Below are 22,911 nucleotides of genomic sequence, written 5' to 3'. Positions count from 1 at the left end.
CTCCAACTGTTCAGTTTCAATAACTGAACCTTTCGCTCTGATATTTTAATCATCAGGGTCCGGATTTTGACAACCAAATAAATCCTCGAGAGAAAAAACAACAAACTTGTGATGAGCGAGGAAATGATATATTTACCCAAAATGGTAAATATGTGCATTGTCCATATTACTGTTAACTAATAATGGGGTAAATACAATTAGAGTCCTCAAATAATACATATGGAAACACATGAATCATATTTCAATATTTCTGTAAAATGCAGTTCTTACAAGCAAAATAATTTTTATACCGTCCTGACATATTGTGGATCCCAAGTGTGTTACTACCCACATTTTTCTGAATGGTAAATCTATCCACTGTCCATTTTACTTTGGAAGGTATCCAACCATCTGTAGAAAGTGCCAAAGTGTGAAATAATTTTAATTCAATGGACAGTTAAAGCTTTATCTTTCGCATTTTAACACTTCAAGTGAATTACAAACAAATCAAAACTCACTGTGTGAAATAACACTACCAAGCACATACAGGATGTCGGTACTCTGGCACTACAACAATCCGGCTAAAATACTACCTCCCACTCTCATAACAAACCCACCCAGATTAGAAGTCTCGTCACTCTAGGGATGTGAATTTCCAAGGAGTTCTGAAAAGAATTTTTAGAAATTTACTCTATTTCACAGTTTTTGAACAGGGTCTCAATCTCTATTCTGCTTCTTGAAAGCTTGGATGATATTCAGATATGTTTATTACGCAACGAGTGTAATAACACAGCAAAATACTTTAAAACAGGATTTAATATAATGAATAGCTAAAAATGACAAAATAATCAGGCAAAACTGAAAAATAACCTACAAGTAAAAAAAAAACCCTTGAATAAATCCCAGTATGCATTTCTGGAATCAGTTAGATGGAAGTTAGCAGTATGTTAGGGACCTGGTAATCACGAACTCTGAAATCATGTGATCTCGACCAGTCCTCATGTGTGCAATTTCTTTTGTTGCCAATGAGCATCTTTTGTGAATTCTGAGGCCTATAGACAGAACATGGAATGAGCCTTTATTTCTCCTTTTTAATGCGGTATGTAAATTATCTGGGTCTTGAAAAATACATATGGATGGCGCGGCCGGATGCAGGTCTTTTGAGTTGACTCCGTATAGGTGACCTGCAGTCCGGCTCCATGGCTAAATGGTAGCGTGCTGGTCTTTGGTCACAGGGGTCCCGGGTTCGATTCCCGGCAGGGTCAGGAATTTTAACCATAACTGGTTAATTTCCCTGGCACGGGGACTGGGTGTATGTGCCGTCTTCATCATCATTTCATCCTCATCACGACACGCAGGTCATCTATGGGAGACGAACATTTCAAATTTTTCAAAGTGATTTTAGTATAAGTTCTGTTTTATTCAATATTTTTGTGCTGTAATCATTTTGCATCCACAGTATTGACACTTGTAAATATTCATCAATACGTCTTATATAAATTATTATGATTCCTTAGACCAGTGTATGTTTTAAGATTGATTGAGGCTGATGATGCCCAATGAATAGTGGGCGAAACATGTACCATTCAAATTTCTGGTAACTTCTGTGTGTATTTAACCACACAATAGTGGAATAAATTGTATTGAGTAGGTGGTATTAAAATTACTCCTTATATACACTTTGTGATTTTGGGAGTCAAATCGAAAGACCTACATCTTTACAAAAACAATATAAGTATAAGTCACCACCTTATCAATACAAAATTTATTCACATTCAGCTAGTAAATATGGTCAAGACCGGTTTCGACCCCTAGGGGGTCATCTTCAGTTGACATGCATAAAAGATATATTTTACAAAAACATCACATATAATGATTAAAACTTAAATTAAGTCCAACTGATCGTAAATGTTGGTATATATGTCTTGGTACATTTGAGCTATTGTATGTGTCAATCCTAAGTTTCCCAGCATACAGTGTCAAGGTAAGTAGTTAACTAATATACATCATCCACGAAATTACATGTTATTTTTCATGTTATCACTATCTAATTTGGGTTGTACAATGTGGAATGAACTAAAAGTTCAACCCTATTCCAAGAAATAAAATAAGAATAATAGGCTTTATAAACTGATACTTTAGTATTTAAGATATATGCCAACAAGGTATTGCATACTAATATTTTAATCAGAAGTGTCCAAACCAATAATTCTACATTTTCATATGACTGATCAATAATCAATTAATGTAATTTAAGAACCAATTTTTAATGTATATTACTGAACTTACTACTATTAATTTACACAAATGTATGTATATCTCATTCCACATTGTACAACCCAAATTAGATAGTGATAACATGAAAAATAGCATGTAATTTCATGGATGATGTATATTAGTTAACTACTTACCTTTACACTGTATGCTGGGACTTAATTTAAGTTTTAATCATTATATGTGATGTTTTTGTAAAATATATCTTTTATGCATGTCAACTGAAGATGACCCCCTAGGGGTCGAAACCGGTCTTGACCATATTTACTAGCTGAATGTGAATAAATTTTGTATTGATGACTTATATTTATATTGTTTTTGTAAAGTAATATCTATCAATACGGAAATGAAACTTATAAACAACAGACCTACATCTTAAAAATTAAAAAACTGGAAAGGAGGTTCAACCTATTCAATACTCAAAAGAAAGAAACGTAGCAATCACATTTCTATTTAAATGGGACCGGTTTCGACCTTAGTCTAGGTCATCATCAGCCATAAAAAACATGTAAAATGTTTATGAATGTTGGAGGTCAGTTTTACACTCTGTTAGGCACAAAGACACGACACCACATTCTGTCCTGCACAAAGTCACAACACTACCAATCAACATGCGAAGATCAAAAAGGCTTGAATTCGCAGACGAACAGATCTGTAGTAGAAAGCCGCCAGCTCCCGGTGACCAGCGCGGCACACTCAAGGTCACGCGCTGCGGCCAAACACCAAAGTAGAGTGGAGAACGTTTCGAAGGTCCAGAACCTGTCACGGCTGCGGGAAGCCAAGTACGTATATAAAAATATACGACGCCAGCAGCCGTGACAGGTTCTGGACCTTCGAAACATTCTCCACTCTACTTTGGTGTTTGGCCGCAGCGCGTGACCTTGAGTGTGCCGCGCTGGTCACCGGGAGCTGGCGGCTTTCTACTACAGATCTGTTCGTCTGCGAATTCAAGCCTTTTTGATCTTCGCATGTTGATTGGTAGTGTTGTGACTTTGTGCAGGACAGAATGTGGTGTCGTGTCTTTGTGCCTAACAGAGTGTGAAACTGACCTCCAACATTCATAAACATTTTACATGTTTTTTATGGCTGATGATGACCTAGACTAAGGTCGAAACCGGTCCCATTTAAATAGAAATGTGATTGCTACGTTTCTTTCTTTTGAGTATTGAATAGGTTGAACCTCCTTTCCAGTTATTTAATTTTTAACATCAATAATTTCAATACGGAACAATGAAATTTTTATCTTTAAATAGACCTACATCTGGCGAGCCGAACTTTTCCTCAGACACTCCCGGCACTAAAACCCATACGCCATTTCATTTCAGGTGACCTGCACGTCTGCGAGGGTTAGGTCTGCCTTATGCTTGTAGATTGTTCAGTGAACTAATCCGCCACAATTCGGGAGCAATGGGTCAGTGTTTTTTTTTATAGCTACAGGAAAAAAACAGTTTTCTGCAGTCCTGAAGGTAAATCAAACAAACTCCTGTAAAGTTTGATGGTGAAGTCGTTGGCAGGGTCCTAGTTCATCCCATATACAAGGACATCACCAGTGCCAGTAACCTACTGGCAACAGGGACCCATTGTCTCATGTTGGACAACGTCCTTGGACCCTCCTGGTACCGCGACCCATCTGAACAGGCGACCATGTCAGTCGTGCCTTCTGGTGTGGGGCGAGATGGATGGCAACTTCTGTACCTCATTGCAAAGACATGGAGCTACTCGCATTGTTGTCCGGCAACAAATTAACTCGTGATCTACAGCACTCTAAGCCCACCTATCACCGCTTCCCATCCAAGCTATCCGACTCAGACCTGTACTTGTGGTGGTGGTACTCCCCAAATCCACGTACTCGTAGAACACTTTGACACAACGGCCTGTAGAAAGCCAAGTGCCTGCATGACCCCACACGTCTAGCACCGATAATCTAGCCACAAAGAAAGTGCAGAGATATAGAGTCTACCTTATCTTGTGGTCAACTCGTTTTACATGGCCAGTACTAGGACTGACATCGCAGTCACGGCTGCACTGGAGAAAACTTAATGTTTGCATATATATGTGTATGAAAAGGAAAATACATTCAATTTCACAGAAATAAGAACAAATGGTTGAATAAACATTTAGAAGAGTACAGGAAACGTTAAATAATACAGTACCTCCATGCATTGCCAAGTTTGAAAGAAATGCTAATTTAAATGTTTAGAATATTGTACAGCACTGATTTTGAGGATCCTTCTTTCAAGAAGCACAGTGTCAGTCTGTGTAGCTTCCGCCTGCTGCCCGACAATGCAACACCACGTTTACCATGACGACAGACCCTCAGCACGGGTCATCGCTCTTTTCGGGCACTTATGTTCTCAGCTGATTGCTGACAGCACTGTTCATTTTGAAGCGTCACTCATTCAAATTTTCACAACTGGAAAGCTTTTTCATCACTTGTGCCAAGGGGAGGTCATCTTTGTTTGCACAGTTCTTCCTGAATAACATTGCTCCTTATTTCAGTCCATGAACTGGGGCTGAACAAAGGAATACGAAGCTGACTTCTCAAAAAGCCTGTAGTAGCGGCATGTACATTGCAAATGAAAATCTCCTAGAACTTAATGGAGTTTTACTAGATCTTATAAAAGTAGGCCATCTCAAATTATATGGAACCTTGAACTAGTGTGGCTCTTCAGAACCATGAACCAATTTATCTTTCCAAGACCTCAATTCCAAATAAATTCTCTCCATTTTCATATGGAATACTTACTATGGGAAAGGGTAAATAAGTGGGGGTACATCAGTCAGTCATATCAACACTATGATTACAAAAAGTAAAAATCTTTAATGAATCAATTAGCCATTTCTACTTTTGGCAATTTATAAATGAAGATATATTTACAAAACATGACAATGGATAGTTACTAGAAGACAAACTACAAGGAGCTTAATTTTCCACAAACAAACTCAGTCACAGATCTTTCCACACTCACCAACAGGAAAAAAGCATGGAATGGAAAATTAACTTACGAATAAATGAATGCATAGCTCTTGCCCCACATTCAAGAGTGCAGTGAACAAGAATGTCAATGTAATCAGCAGGTGGGAAAGGAGCTGTAAAATAAACTAAGTTAAAATACTTCATGGTCTATCATTCTGTGTATCACTGCTCTCAGCCAGTGTGGCATCATCCACGCTCCATCTAGTTGAGACATTTCCTACACATGCAGATCACACAAGATGAAACTAGTCAGCATCACTAAAACCTTAAACACAGTTGATCCCTCCTGTAGAGTTTGAGGATTGCCTTCTGATATTCAATTTAATTTTGCTGAATAGTGAACTCCAAGTTAATTTTTAAAATGTTTTACATACTGCAAAATAATCTTTGGGCACCTTATTAATAGCTTATGTCAAATGAAAATTCTTTGCTCTTTAATAACAATTCGAACAGATCACACACTCAATCATTGCACTTTTCTACACCAGTAATAGTAAACAATGAACTCAAGATGTTCAAATTTCACGCTCAATATCTGGGTTTTAGTGATACCATTTTTATTGGACACATTTAAGTCCTATAAACCTACAGTAAAAGTAAAATGTATAGATACAGAGAAAACTATTACATAAATTTACAATATCTACAATGTCAAATTTTGTGATATGATCTAGCTATAATCACAAAGAAATGTGTTTGCTATATCATTAAGGAAGTTTTTGGTTCTTACATTTCTGCATGGACACTTACAAACCAATGAACTCATACCTATTTATGAAGTACAGCAGAAACTCTCTGCCAAGGGTCAGGTCCGAGGCTATGACAGGTAACAGTTGTAGACTTAGACTAAATATTGTTGAACTATTTCTTTCTGAAGTTATCTTTGTTTATCACCAATTGCTGCACTCTCCGCACTTAGTTCTTCACTAGTTATGTCTAAATGTCTAAACTTCTACTTATCTAGCCAGCCTGCATTTGTTCATGCAAAATCAACAGCTTTACCAATTATTACAGATTCCTGAAAGGGGAATCACACAGGTGCATGCTTTAATTAATCAGTGATCATGAAGTGTCCAAATGATTTTGTTTTGCAAGCTTCGACATTACAGCCTAAATCTTTCGCTGTACCCATGCATACAAGACTTAAAATGCACGCATGCCGGGAAAAAAATTTTCATGTGTTTACATATTTGTTCCGGATAGTTTCTTTTAATTTGTGTATTCAATAGTATGTTTTCTTGCCTTATCCCCTGCAGAACGCCTAACAATTTGTTATCGAATAAGCTTACCTCCGAAACCTGTTATCCACTCTGTGTCGTATTTTGAGGTGTATAGCATTCTTGCTTAATTTCAGTAGCCTACATAGTTTTAAAATTAAGCGATCCTTTTCTTCAGCCTTTTTTTTCTAAAGAGTCAATTATTGCTATCAGCCACGTTATTTACACGTTTATTACGAAAACTTGTTCCGTTTCATTTTGATGCGAGAGCGCACATAGATAAAAATGGATTCCGAAGATGACTGATCACATTCAATTTAAGCACTGGAGTGTACACATACTGATAATGGAAAAAAATTACCCACAATTGTTCATAATAATGGAAGCAATACTGATATGCATCTCAGTTACAGCGAGAACCCTAGTAGTTTAATATAGGAATTTTCAAGACGCAGAAAACAAAAAGCTGTCGATTTAAGGGAGTTCTCTCTATATGCCGTACTCGCTATCGCGGCCTTCTACTGTATTTGATATGCAGTCACAATCGAAGGAATGGTCACTTAATGACACAGCCTGATATGCCTCCGTTTGGACCGTGTTTTCAGTACAACTGCTTTATTTCAGGGACGGTAGAACAATGAGCTGACCCTGTGATCTAGGGGTGGTGTGCATGCCCCTTACCTAGAGTCACTGAGTTTGATTCCTGGCTAGCTTAGAGATATTCCTTGTCTTGATGGGTTCATTGTTACTACAGTGCGCTTCTCCCAAAGGTTGGCTGGTAGGTGCGCCCAGCTTATCTACCTCCCGTTGACAGATCGCTTCCAGTTACATAGCACAGCGACAGCATGGGAATGCCCGGACGTCACAGTTCAGGTCCGTGCTGAGAACATGTCGCTCCAACTGTTCTCGAGCTGTGAAGTGTTACTTCGGGGTATAATTCTAGTAATGCCTCCACGTGTACACGATGGAGGAAAAGTTATTTATGTACAATAATTATGTGAAAAGAGAGTCTTGCAGGGAAGTTGTTAGGCGATTTGTAACAATTTCCAGGCGTACGCCCTCCACCCAGACCGTGCGGACACTCTTAAATTGAGAGGAACTGGTTCTCTACTCGATAAGAAGCGAAGTGTTAAACGTGTACTTAAAGAGGAAAAAGTAAATGAAATCACAGAAAGATTAGAACATACGCCCACAAAATCCCTAAGATAACTGGGACAAGAAGAGCTCAGCATGGCAGGCTACGGAAATGTTGAGCGAAGTGTGGAGCGGGAAGCGATACCTAAATAACTTCCACAAGTTTCAATTATTTTAGGGGGCCTTTGCATATACCTAAAAAAAGAAAAAGTGAAAACTTATGACTAGAGGCACCTGTTTTTTGCAAGGCGCAAAAATGTTAGAATTCGGCTCAAAACGCAAAACTATTTACCTTTAAGCAAAATCGCGAAATAATTTATGAAATTATTCGGAATTGCATCATTTGAAGTTAACGACGGAGATTCGAGGCGAGTTGTGGCAATAAAATCCGATAATCTATGCCACAATCAAGGTTATACCTGTTCGATATATATTGAAAGCTAAGATATAATATATCGATCATCGCTAAATTAGCTTCCTGGGAAGCGAGAAATTTACCGTATTCATAATTACGTGATGGAGTGATGCCGTCCTCTTGCCTGTTGAAAACTGCTACTGATCGGTGCGTTTAATTTTCTATTTTTTGCTCAGTTTATTAAAATGGTTGTGACAGAAAAAGAATCTGCATCGGAAGGATTTTACGTGTTTGGCAAAACTAGAAAGATATTGATATGCAAATACTGTAATGTGCGAATTGAGTGGCAGAGAAAGGACTTGTGCCTGAAACACATTAATAACAGAGTTTCACGTAAGAAGAACAAGGAAAAGGCGCTAACAACGACAGGCATCAGAAGACAAGCTAGCCTGACAGACACTAGTTCAGCAGCAAAACACGATAAAGACTACTTAATTTTATCTACAACTCAAGTTTTTATGGAGGCAAATATTCCACTGGAAAAAGTTGATCATCCGAAGATGAGAGAGTGGATGGTTTGTGCAATACTACAGTTTTTATGAGGAAGAAATTAGAGGTTATGTTTTTCTAATAACTTTGTGCGGTTATGCTAGTTTTCTCGTTTAACGACATTTAGGTCTAGATAATGCAGGCTGGATTTACTTAAAATTGTAAGTCATTTAATTCATTCAAATGATGCAGGAAGGTTCTGTACCTCGAATCATCGAAGAGGAGGGGGAAAGATTAAAAGAAGCTGTGAAAGTTGAGAGTTTCAATTCTGTGTGATGAAATGATTGATAACAAAAAGGGCAATGTAAGTTTATGGTTCTGGTAAAAGTGCTTAGTTTTGGTGATAGAAAAGTTCAGAAGTTATTGCAAATGCTAATGCTAGCTACAGCTTGTTCACAGGCAATTATGAATGTAATTCACAAAGTTGAAATTCAGTACCGGAATGTAGTTTCTATAACTTCACATTCGTCACGTTACATATGCAAGTGCACAGATGCAGTTAGGATTTTAGTTTCAGAAAGGTTGGCACACTGCAGTGCTGGGTTCAAACTGAATTTGGTGGGCAGTGTAAGGAACTTAGTGGTTTGAACCAATGTGTTGTACAGACAAAACGCATCTTCCTTAATACACGGAAGAGAAAGCATGTATACATTCAATTCTTGAAATAGAAATAAGAAGACTAACCCACTAAAGCTATTCCTGTGATCGCTGGGTGGAACTCGTGGAGAATATCTTTGTGATCAGTCAGTAATGTGATACAACGTATTGTAATGTAATGTCTCACAGGAGAACAGCTCTGACTCCCAGTAATATGTAACTCATGGTATCTCTCTATTTCTCAGACTGATGTGTAAATTATATACTTAGGCTAGGCCCTACTTGTTACAGTGACAGCTGATACAGTTTTTTTCAGATTTCCATGCTTTGATATGCGTTCTGAGCAGAAGCATAACTCATGTATGCAAAAATACAACGTTGTTATACTGCAAATGTGTTATCAACTAAGTTCTTGGTTTACTTGTTATTGCTGAAAAGTGGAAATAAAATTTAGCAAAACTGAAGAAATAAAAATAAAAATAGCTAAAAATTTCTGAAATAACTGTTAAAGAATGACAAAAAAATCTCAAGAAGGAATCAAAGGACAACTTATATAATGCGGTAAGGCTTATACGAGAATGCTTTATTGAAATGAAATCTAAACTATGTAGAAATGTGGAACATGTAAATGAGATTGGTTTAAGTGAGGTTATGCAATTTGACAATGACATCGTGCTACAGGAACACAATAGATGGTTGGGACAGGTGGCGCCATCCGTTGGCCAAGAGCTGCAAAAGATTGTGTAGCGGCTCCCGCGGCTCAGTCAAGAGAGGCAAAACAAAATAAAGAGGAAGCAGGAAACATGATGGCCCAATTACTAGTGTCACCTAGCGCTCATAGGGACAATTCGCTAATGGCAACCAAAGTTCTCATAGATGAAGCAAGCAAGCCATCGCGGTGAAGGTGGTGGAATTGCGCATCATCGACCCGAGTGATCATTGTGTTAGTTGTTTTTAGATCTTTATGACTTAATTTTTGCACTGCTTTGTGAATTGGCTGATGATGACACTTCAAATGTGTTGAAACCGGTCCCAAATGAACAGGTTGCAACTTCTATTTGGTTCAACTTAACAACGGAGTATTGAAAGGTGCATCCTTCCTTCTATTTAATATTGTATAAAGAGGTGAGAATCGTGGAGAAAATTAACCAGCAGATACAGTCCATCTTGGAAATGTTCACATATTGGTTAGAAATGAACTGACAGAGGCGACCCAACAACCGTCTGTATTTCATAATCTACATTATGAATCCAGCCCTCTGATGAGTAATTCATCTGACAAACATGAAATGGACATTGAAAACGCTGAGTATGCTACAGTAACAAGTTGACAGGCCCGACAGCAACCTGACAGGCACATCAGAAATGAATGCGTTACCCAAAGTAGCAGATACCAGTTACGATCTGCTAAACAAGAGCTTCGCCCCCTGCCCCCAGCCAAAATAGGGAAGGGGAATAACAATGGTGTAAAACTGAAATCAGCACCAAGACTATACTGGATGTACATCGGACACCTAGGTGAAGAGTCCACGGAAGAAGACATCTCTTATATGGCAGGAAAGGGTATTAATAGTGTCAAAGCTTGCTTCTCTATTCGAACAAGAGGTAGGAACAAAGTGTTCAAAATAGCACTCCTGGAGAAAGACAAAGAAATAGCTGATAATGAAAATTTCTGGCCTAAGGTGGTTACTTTTCGCCCCTTTGAATTTCAAATCTGAAATCAGGTTATCATCAATATCTACCGTTACAAGAGGTCATCTGGTGCGTAGATCACACAGCGACAAATTCAACAACAGCAATATCTCTAAATGCATGCGATTAATGACTTGGTATGTACACAGAAAGGTTGAAGAATGTATTGGCCTTGACCCCCCCAGCTCACATTTCTAGAGAATGACATATTGCTCTTCACAGAAACTTTCAGCATGGAAGAAATAGATATTAATGGCTTCTACGGTATTCACTCTCTAGCCAAGAAAGGCGTCAGAGGCCGCCCCTCAGGCGAATTAAGCTGCTATATAAAGCCGCACCTACAGCCTATCAGACAAATTATCCACACATTTAACACTTTAACAGTAATCGTTAATAGGATGAACATAATAGGAGTGTACTTCATGCCCAATACAGATCCTGAGGTCATAATAGATGAGCTAGGGAAGACACTGAAGAACACAGATAATAAAAAACCAACCCTGTTACTTGGTGACCTGAACTGCCGCGTAGACAAATGGGATACAAAGTCTCAAGCGATCATAGACTTTCTTTTAAACTACCAGCTAAGACCACTAAACGGGAAGAACTATTACACACATGTTGCTCCAAATGGTAGGAGCACAACTGACTTAATCTTCTCAAATGCAAAAGGACTTGCACAGGTGAAGACCGAAAAAGCAGCAATCAGAAAACACCTTCCAGTAATAGCAGAAATACAATTACGTAATGGATCACTGAGTCAGTCAGGAGAACCCCCTAAGAAAGAGTCTCTAGACATATAGATGAGGAGAGATGGCAAAAGAGCAGAGAAGTAATTCCAATAATCATGCACATGATAGGGCTGGGGAACCCTGATGGAGCGACAGCAGCATTGATTGACAATTCAGCATGCTTCCACTATATTACCTTCATCTGATCGCACTGCAAAGCCATGGTTTGATGAGGAATGTTACATCACGAGACAATCAACGTTACATTTACTTCACTCTGCTAGGGACGCGCTAGCGAAATATGCTGAAGAACGTCGGAAATATAGAACTCCACTAAAGGAAAAGAAAACAAATTATAATTTATATATAGAAGAGAAGTTATTTTTCGAGGCGAAGCGAAGCCTTATAAAATCTTAAAGCACTTAAAGAATCAGGCATCAACTCCTCTTGTAAACATGTCGCAACGGGAATCACATTTTCGTCATCTTCTTGGGGAAACGAACAAAAGGACAAACGGCTTCACTCCGCAAGTAACAAATATTCAGGACACGCACTCTATCACAACAGGGGAGGTCAGCCAACTTATAAGCAATGGGAAAAATAACAAAGCGACTGGACCTGATGGGATTTACATAGAACATTTAAAAGACACACTCCATGACCTGCTAGATCCGCTAACATGCCTATTCAATGAATGTCTAAAACATAAGTCAATTCCAGAACAATGGAGGAAGACACTTATAGTTATGATCTACAAAGGAAAAGGGAAGGAGGAGGATCCAAACTCTTGCAGAGGAATTGCCCTGGAAAATGTTATGTTCAAAACCTTCTCTAAACTCCTAAGACAGATGGAACAAAGTCTACGTGCTAACATACCTTCGAATCAATACGGCTTTACTCCGGGGAAATCAACTCTACAGGCTGTGCAGGATCTTGTGCAAGAAATAACGACCTTAGCGCAACCTGGTAGACCGCTGTATGCAATCTATATGGACTATTCTAAGGCATTTGACAGCATGAACAGAAGGATACTTATCCATAAATTAGAAAACATATTAGGAACTTCCAATAGTGAAGTAGAAACATTGAAATCAATTTTAAATGTGAACTATGTAACAATCTATGATGACATCACCACGTCGAGGAGTATCACTCAAACCAAGGGTGTTCTACAAGGGGATCCGATGAGTCTAGTTCTCTTTAACGTAATGACCTCGGATATTGGGCAATCTATAGACTCGGGATCAGTCAAACTGCTTATGTATGCGGATGACATGGTCATCCTTTCAAGATACCGTGAGGACCTACAAACTGCCAGGGAGAACATTAGGGTATAGACGAAAGATAATTCTATGGAAATAAATGGTTCCAAAACAAAGGCTAGAAAATTTAGAAGGGGAGGAAGGATATCTAATATGGATCAACTAAAATGTAGAGAGGAACCTTTAGAATTTGTATCCAACTTCAAACACCTGGGTGTCTTATTACAAACTACTGGAACTACTTTATCACTACATTGACAGGAGCGAGCTACAGCAGAAATGAAAGTCTCATACGACATCCCCAAACTCCAAAACCTATCCCTATCAACAGCAATGAAACTTTTCAAAATTAAAGTTATGCCGACTGCCACACATGGTATTCAGTTAATTTGGCCTTACTTGTCGGTGAACAACTTTAGGAAGCCAGAAAGCGTCAAAGCGAGATTTATTAAGAGAGCTCTCTCAATATCAAAATTCTCAAGAAATAGCTACGCCTATCAAATAACGCAGGAAACCTTCTTCATGGAAGACAAAGCACATTTTTGATTTACCGCAAACGCATGCATATAAAACTATCATCGAGGAGAGATGGAAAAAATCCGACTACATACCCCAAGAAATAAAGGAAGCTGATGCAATGAAGTCAGAAATTTGGAAGGGACCGAATTTCAAACTTCGACATCTATACACACGATTTGCAGCCCACGGGTTTCATTCAAGGATCTGCCAGAATGAGGCATTCCATGAACCCAAGGATGATTGCCTCTGCAAGAAATGCAATAATCCATGCTCTAAATACCATTTAATGGAATGTGTAAGCAGACCTCAATCTCTAATCACAGAAATGACAGGGTGGTGAAAAACTTGATTGTACACATTGGGTTAAATAAATAAATTAATTGATATCTCCAAAAATGACAAAATTAGGCAAAAATTTTCAACACAAACAGGTGCCTTTACTTAGGACAAAGGGGATTAGTATAATAATTATTGCAGGTAAGTGATGAGATGTTGGGATGTAAAGTAATTTGTTCCAAATGCTTTTATAAAAAAAAGTAAAACATCACAAAAAATGCTAATAATGGCCAGATCACAGGGAGAAAACTGGCACCAGGGGCTCAGTGTGGAAAGGTAAATTTCCACTTCCTGGCATAATTCCAATACTTAGTTCATGTTCAGTTATTTCAATAGTTTGCACAGTGAAACAAATTTAAGCAGCAACATGATGGAAAAACTACACTCATTGCACTAGCTGTAAACAACACCATAATGTTGGGCGAGGGAAGGGCGCAAGTTCTCCTGTACGCCACAACAGTAGTTCATTTACACCTCCTCATAGGCTTTACACCCAATCTTCTGATATTACATCCTGATTATGCATTCAACTCCCCCACCCAGAGCTAGACCGAAACATAGGTTTCACTAATCTGCATTACATGTTTTGAGTCTTAATGGTTATAAAAACTATTTATGCTGTGATTACGTATTTAAACAGAAATTATTACGGGCAATGCACCTATTTTCCAAGGGCATGCTAAATTGAGGACTTTTCACTTCAGCTGATAAAGGATACACAACATTAACCAGGATTCAATAACTTTCTGATTTGGAAAGCCGAAAACCCTAAATTTACACTGCGGAATGATGGTAGACTATCAGATACCACACACATTCCTGGAATCATGTCACCACCATAATACAGCGATGAGAATTTGATATCCGTTCTTAACAAGGGGTTCAGGTATAAAATGCAGTTCATCAGAACAAATAACGATGTAATTGTGTTTTGAGCTAATTTAATGGTCATAATTAGGAAGAGGAAAATCAGACAAGAGTGTGAATGTTTGAGTGGAGTCATGTTATGACCACTGTTTGTCAATGTCTGTGTTCATTGCCAATGTCTGGTCGAGTGCTTCCGCAGGTGGTTAAAAGAAAAGATGATACCAACAGGAAATTCTCATTATGCTCATGTGCTATCAATCATATTGGATTTTATGAGCAAACAGGTATTCATTTCAGCGCAGAAGAGCACGCTTATCAATTTACGGTAACCACACAACCTCTGTGCCCATGTCAGCACGTATAAGCTTCTTGACAACAATGGCTCTGTAATGTATTACGTTAGTGTAGATATTGTGTTGGCAGTAGTAATCTGGCAACAGAGGTGAGGCGATGCTCATTTGTTTTGCGAAATGTCAACTTAGAAGTAAAGCGTTTGGAGTATAACTATACTATCCATATTGGGAATGAGTGAAACACAATGGAGAAAGGCAGGTAGCAAAATCCTCAGAGATGGCTACAAATTAGTATGGAGTGGACGCGAGGGAGAGGCCAGAAATGGTGTACCTTTCCTGACAACAAAAGACATGGACGCCATTACCGAAGTGTCGTATAAGAATGATAGGATCATTAAATTATCTATGCAGCTGGAGTCCACACATTACATGGAGTGCAGGTATATGCACCACAGGTTGGATGTAGTGCTCAAGGAACAATTCTGTCAAGATCTAGAAGATATAATTGATGAAGAAACTGTCATCACTGGGGACTTAAATGCACAAGTTGGGACAGACAGACTTCGTTATGAGGAAATCATTGGACCACATGGGTTTGGGAACAGAAATGCAGAAGGCGAACAACTGCTTGATTTGTGCAGAAGAAATGGATTGATCATCAAAAATACCTTCTTCCAAAAACAAGACAGCCACAAGATATCAAGATATAGCTGGGATGGAAAACATAAGTCTCTCATCGAATATATCATCACTAACAAAGGAGGAGGGAAATATGTAACTGATTTCAAAATTATCCCCAGTGAGAGTATGGACAGTGATCATAGATTGCAGACCTAAAACATGTGGCTAACACAACCCCGAAGAAAAGAAAAAGAAAACATAAAGTGAAGACTTGGAAATTAGAAAAAGCCAAGCTGAAGGAAGAATATAAAATAAGGATACAGAGACAATTACCAAAAGGGGAAATGAATACAGTAGAAGAAGAATGGAAATTTTTTTAGGATACTTTGGTGGGTGGAGTAACAGGATCGACCATGACAGTCAGATTGGCTATAAAGGAGAGAAATTGGGCAAAAAGATGCTAGACAAAGAAAAGCGAAGAGATGCACAAGATCCATGTGGCCAAGAAATAACTAAACTACAGGAACTCTACAGGGCAAAAAAAGTTACAGCTAAGAGGATAGTAAGAGAAGAGAAAAAAATGGAATGGGTTTGTGGAAAAGTTGGAAGAGGACAGCAGAGGAAACAAGAAACTTCTTTACAGGGTAATTAAAAACAAGCAAAATAACCTAGAAGACATCAAGGCAATAGAGCAGGACAGTGGATCAGCAGTACGAGAGGAAGATGGAATCAGGAGAGAATTCAAGACCTTCTTTGACAAGCTCCTGAAAGGAGAGACATCAAATGTAATTCAAAACAGAGAAGAATATGGAAAAAGTGAAGAGCCCAGTAAAAATATGAAGCCATCCATCACTTGGATGGAGATAGAGAAGAGCCTTACAAGTATGAAGAAAGGGAAAGCTGCAGGAATAGATGAGTTAAGTGTGGACGTGTTAAGAGCAATCCAATGGCTATATAGACTCCTAAATGCAGTATGGCAGAAAAATACCATCCCAGAAGACTGGAAAGGTATAATTGTACCTATATTCAAGAAAGGCAGCAGGCGAAAATGTACCAACTACCGTGGCATCACTCTACTCTCTCATGGACTAAAAATTCTGGAAAAAATTATACAGAATAGACTACGAGAAATTGTAGAAGCACTTTTAGAAGAGGAACAATACGGCTTTAGGCCTGGAAGATCAAGAACAGATCTTACATTTGCTGTCAGGATGCTGATGGAAAAACATTGGGAAAAAGAGAAGCCTTTATATATCTACTGTTCCTTGACATCGCAAAGGCCTATGACAGCATACCAAGGGAGCTTATTTGGGAGTGCCTGAGAAAGCTCGAAGTTCGAGACAAAAGTTAAGGTGCTTTACGAGAAAACCAGAAGCTGTGTACAAGTCGGTTCTGGCCTGTCAAGACTGGTTTGAGACAATAAAGGGAGCCCCCATTATTTATCATTGTAATGGATACCATATTAAAGGCGCTAAAAGAAAAGGGGCAACAAGACTTAAAAGCATTTGCAGATTATGTAGTCATTTGGGGTAACTCAGAAAAAGATGCAGGGGTGGAGTCAGGAGTTTGAGAGATATGGATTAAACATCAACAAGTCTAAAGCTGTGGTGTTGAAGGTACAGAAGGGTGACAATCAGCCAGAAATCATGCTAAATGGCACTAAGCTGGACAGTGTCACAGAATTTAAGTACTTGGGTAGTATAATGTCTAAGGATAACTTAGCTAAATATGAAGGACACTTCCTCTAAAGCATTACTTTGTCAATTTATGTATTTTTCATCTAAAGTGTTATGTGGCTGAAGATGTTGATAATATACGAAATGTGTACCACTTTTAACCATTAAATTGCCTTAAGCAATCATTTGTATTGACGAGGTGGAAAATAAATAAATACTTAATGGTGAATCTATGACGTAAATAGTCGAATCAGCAAAGCAATACATTTTTACCTTGAAGTAAGACAGCTACTCGGCTACTATGGGATAAACAAGTACCACTCAAAACAAAGATGACACTGTATAAATCACACTACACCCCTATCCTCACATACAGCCTGGAAACTGCTACATTAACAAGAAAGGACAACTCTAAACTCCAAGCAGCAGAAATGAAGTTCCTATGCACAATGATCCAGAAGACCAGGAGGGATAAAATCAGGAACGAAAAAGTCAGAGAAGACTTAGGACTAGAAGACTCCTTACACCAGAAGATCCGAAAGGCAAGACTGAAGTGTTTTGGTCATGTGAAAAGAATGAGTGCCCACAGGTCTGCAAGAAAGAGAAATCAGGGGAAAGAGACCAGTGAGCAGACATACAGAAAAATGGACAGACTTAGTGAAGAAGGATGTAGAGGAGAGAGGTCAGGATTGGGAGTGGATTGTGAACGAAGAATGGTTCATAGACAGAACAAAATGGAAGGGGCTCGCATACCACACCTGGGAAACTGGAGTTAGTCAACGATGATGAGATGACTAAAATAACGTCAAGATCTGAGAAAGATAAAAGCTCTGGGCATATATAGGTTAAAAGACCACCCCTTTAAAAGACTAAATAATAATATCCTTTAATTTAAGTCCCACTAAATAATTCTTTTACAGTTTTCAGAGATTCCCAGGTGCCACAATTTTGTCCTGCAGGAGTTGTTCTACGTGCCAGTAAATCTACAGACATGAGGCCGACATATTTAAGCACCTTCATATACCACTAGACTGGATCGAATCTGCCAAGCTGGGGTCAGAAGACCAGCGCCTCAACAGTCTGAGCCACTCAGTCCGGCTCTGAAAGACTAACGTTGTACTGGGTTTTACTAGTATTATTTCAAATTTTCAAATCGGATGGACTGCAGTACATGCAGTAAAACTAGTAAACTGTACATAGACTCAGTGGTGCTGACCACACAATACACTTTCTGCAAAGGATAGAAATTATTTCAATAGTACCGTCAAACGGGGTGGTTTCGGACAGTATGGTAGATTTGCCGTATTTTGTCGCATAGCAACGAGCCGCCGGTGGTTTGCACTTCCGCGCACGTTTTAGTTTGACCTTGAGGTTATGTTTCCCGCGTTGTGGGCTTTTTTATTACGAATCGACTTCGTACTTTGGAAAATTTCCCGTGTGCACTGGCATTATTGAAAGTTCATGCATTATCATTAAGTGGATACTTTCGATTGTCGCGGTCGGAAGGAATGCATTATAACTATGGTTCTTAATGAGATCAACTGACTGAAGTGTTTATAAACGATTGCTGTGGAATTTTGGTGTGATTTAGTGAAAGAGAGTGTTGTACGCACATTTTACTGAAAATTGAAAGCAGTCTGGGTGATTTCGGACAATGCCTAGAAATTATCAGAGGCAGAAAGAAGCTGCTTCGAGGGGTAGTTACAAACCAAAATTATTAGAAAAAGCCGTACGTGATATTAAAAGTGGCAAGTTGTCTTATAGGAAAGCATTTGGTTTCTATGGTTTGCCTTTGTCCACCCTACAAAATAAAGTGAAGAATGTACATCCAAAAAATGGGAAGACAACCAATGTTAAATGAGGAAGAAGGAAATGCTCAAGGAAGCTCGTCACCCTCCGGCCAGGCTCCAACCCAACACAACCTGCTACTTCCCGATGCCGCCGCAAAGAAAATGTTCTTCCTGGGAAGTCGATTTTTGGCCGTGACTTCCGCCGAAATGAAAGCAGTGCAGAAGCAAGTGATGGCGCTGGCAGCAGCGGTTAAAATTAATGCTATGAAGCACACAATGAATGTAATGACGTTCTGGTGTTGCAAGAAGAGGCTTTCCTTGTTGCAGATTATAAATACAAGTTGAGGAACAAAGAGCATACACGCAGTATTTTGGCCTAGCCTGAAATATTCGTTCAAGGGATGTGGATGTCAAATACTTGCGCCCATATAAAAATAGCAGAAAAATGTTTGAGTTCCGTAACATCCCTGCTGAGGATACAATAGCTAAAGAACAAATTTTGAAAATAGTTCCAGTCCAAGTTGAGAAGAGAGGAATGTTTATTTTCAAAGAAAATGCATTTTAGATTTATAGGCCATGGCAACTACATGTTCACGTATTGGCCTTTTTTTTGCAGTGAGATTTGTATCGTTTGTAAGAAAAATTATGAAGATTTCTCGGTAGGATCTTTGTACAATTTATAACTATTAATATTTCAATTTAGACCGGAAAACTTCATATTTACCTTGTTAGGAAAAAAAAAAAAGATCCAACAGTAACACATTACATTTATCATTACAATGATTTTAACCAGCTAGTAATATTTTGGACACCGCAAGAACACTTTAAATATCACAAACTGAAGCAAAAAGCATAAAGAACTGAAATAAAGGACTATTTATGTCCGAAATCACCTAATACGCCTTGAAACTTCGGACAGCGGTTTAAAATGCATGTTGTTTATAAGTTTCATTTCCGTATTGATAGATATTACTTTACAAAAACAATATAAATATAAGTCACTTATGCATGTGCGCCACGGGGTGAATTCGGACACTATTTTTTGTTTTCTCAGGAAAACCTGCGTTGGCGTATATTTTTCGTTTGTAGGGTATTGCATTAATTGGATATATTCCTCATTATTAGGATGATGAACAATACAATTTAAGATTCCCTTCGTGAGTTAAGACGAAATTAACCTCAAAACCGTCCGAAATCACCCCCTTTGACGGTATGTCTGTAAAGAGCATGACAGTGTGCAGTATTTATTGGAGATTATGAGAAATGGAGAAAACAATTTTTGACTCAAGTTTATAAACAACAAAGTGTGAAATGAACAGTAGTCTGCTGCAATGGACAGAAGTAAATTGAAATATTCAATTTACACAGCAAGTTTTACCGTAATAGTAGCAACAAAATGCCACCGACTTTATGCCTGACCAATTACTACTAGAGTACTTTCGTCCACGACTAAAGAAAAGCTCCACATCTTTGAAGAGGAAGAACATATTAGTAGTAGTACTGTGAAATGTGGATGAGTGTTCCTTATACGACTGGAGGAAAAATAAAGCTAGTCTTGAACAAGTAACTGCTGGGCATTTCCCCACAATAAAACTTAAGTTTAAAAATAAAAAAATATGATGTGTGAACACACAACTGGAAAACTGTTTGGATATGTGGTTATGTTTGAAATGTGTCTGTTAAAAGCCACAGAAAAAGTAAGAGCATTAAAAATTACAGAGGGTAAGGCTAGTCATTTATAACTATCACGGTATTTTTGTTCGAAGTAATACTAGTTTGTGCGATGTCTCCCTGCCCATTATGAAGAAAATATTGCAAGTTTCTACAGATTTGTTATTGGTATGTGTCTGAGAAATTTGTCTTTTCATATTGCAAATTGCTCAGACAAACTAAACATATTTATTTTACTGTACAACTTATGGTTTTTGAACAATTACAAATTTAAAAAAAAATCCCCGTTTCTAAAATTAGGGTGTGAAAATATACGGTACGTCTTAATTTTTTCATTACAGGCTTCATCTCAAAGGGCCCACTCTAGATTATTTTATAAACCCTGGCAAAAGATTACATGGGTAAATCTGGTATGCTGAAATTTTATTTTTAGTTACCAACATAAAACAATTCATACCGAAAATAGGATTTTGACAAGAACTGAACTTCATACTCTAGAAACCTATCTTACGCAGATGATGATGATTGTTGTTTAAAGCGGCCTAACATCTAAAGGTCATCGGCCCCCTATTTTCCTAACTTGTACTGTATATGAATATATAATAATATTAGGGTTTTAATACTTCCGTGCTGAATATAATGGAAGTATGAATCTTGGTAATCTAGATAGTTTTTTACCAGCACAAATGAGGGAACAGCAGGCGTGCAGTAACGTCCTGATGTCTTACCTCACTAGCTTTCATCGCAACATCGCATTTGTAACACATCCCATTATCTGTCTCCATAGCCTACGGTACTGCAGAAGGGCAGCTCACCTTACCAGACTCCACTCGTAAAACGCAGCAAAAAATTACAATGTGTACGTATGTAAATATAATCCTACGAGTTTCGTTGCATTCTGTTTGGTCCAAACCAAACAGTTCATGAAACTGACTTTCCAGTAAAGAACAGACACTTGTTCATTAAGAGGAAATGAATGAGGAGATTCTATTCAACAGGAACCAAGTTAACTCCTGAAGATATGGTGTAGCACACTGATCTTCAATTCTGTCCAGTCTATTACAATGACTGATGGTTAATTTTTGTTGTATATTCCTATCTTTGAATGACTGCAGAATCTAGCGAACACACGATGACCACAAATTAACTCCAGTTTACATCCTACTTGAAGTCCTTCACTAGAGAAAATCTTAAACTAAATGAGACAGGAGTAAAAAAAAAAAACAACAACAACACTGAAATAATGATGTTCAGTAACGTCACAGTTTCTTTCGCCAATTCAATGTACGAATATCACTCCACAGATGAACAGGCCAGGGAGCTCTTGTCCAGCCCGTCGAAGTACGGGTGATTCACCGCTGCCTTTGCAGATATTCTGTCTGCAGGATCGTAGGTCAGCATTTTCTGAAAAAATAAAATTGTACGTTCTAAACACCGCTTACAATTAATGAAATCCCTCCATATTTTACACTGCACAGTAATACAGCCAACTCAAACCACTCAAGTAATGTCACCAAGGAGCTCATAACAGAACTTGCTGAATATGTAATTGTTTGCCAAGATGTTTTTTTTACAACATAACTACAAAGTGTTCTACACGAATACACACTGTAAATTCAGTGGCTCTATTGCTCTATTTGGGGTTCTTTAGTCTGTCAAAACTAATGCAGGATAATTAAATGAGAAAATACCTGAAAAATATAATTTTCTAATTTCACTTATCCACCATGAGAATTATTCAAAGGATAATTTTTATTTTCCCAGGTATCTTCTATTTTGATTTTTGAGAGAATGAAGAATCTCACAAACATAGATTAAGGCAAAACTGAATGAAAAGAAATGGCTTCTAATACAACAAACTATTCAAATGAATCCTGAACCTTCGCCCTATCCGACAGCTAGGATTCACTGTAACATTATGAAAACAAATAAGGAAGAACTTCAAATTCCTAGGCAACACACTGCAAACATCGGTAACTACCTACACCATGCACATCCAGGATATGGCGCACCTGCAATACTGACAAACATCTCCAGGCTAAGTGCCAAAATCTCATCGATAACAATGCTTGGCTTGGAAATGATATGTGCCTTTCCAAATGGAATCTATAGGCACATCTGAAAATATGAAAGCAGTCTAGATGAAAAAAATTGCTGCGCCTCTCTAAATTTACTCTAGCCAAATTGTTTTCAGGAGTCCGCAAGAGAATCTAAGAATTCTGCTAGAAACTGAACTACGTGGAAATAAGAGAAAGCTTCTATGCCATAGACTACTACCGACTAGATGGCTATGACCACAACTCGTCGTTTTCACTGTTCTAACAAACTGTTTTATACGCCGAGAGCAGACAGTTTGTGAATTGTGGGTTGG

The 22,911-nt window shown here is 38.3% G+C and overlaps 1 protein-coding gene across 1 annotated transcript in view; it reads right to left on the bottom strand.

Moving 5' to 3' along the window:
* Positions 1 to 19,650: 19,650 nt before the first annotated feature.
* Positions 19,651 to 22,911, bottom strand: part of Cdk1 (Cyclin-dependent kinase 1) — a 224,788-nt gene continuing 221,527 nt past the window's right edge. Inside the window, exon 7 of the mRNA XM_067159281.2 lies at positions 19,651 to 21,944. Coding sequence (XP_067015382.1) covers positions 21,834 to 21,944 — 111 coding nt within the window. The 3' untranslated portion in view covers positions 19,651 to 21,833. The remainder of the gene's footprint in view (positions 21,945 to 22,911) is intronic.

This window comes from Anabrus simplex, chromosome X, assembly GCF_040414725.1.
Source record: "Anabrus simplex isolate iqAnaSimp1 chromosome X, ASM4041472v1, whole genome shotgun sequence".
In the NCBI taxonomy this organism is placed as follows: domain Eukaryota; kingdom Metazoa; phylum Arthropoda; class Insecta; order Orthoptera; family Tettigoniidae; genus Anabrus; species Anabrus simplex.
The sequence above is the reverse complement of the archived record's forward strand: the minus strand, read 5'-3'. Positions and strand labels throughout refer to the sequence as shown.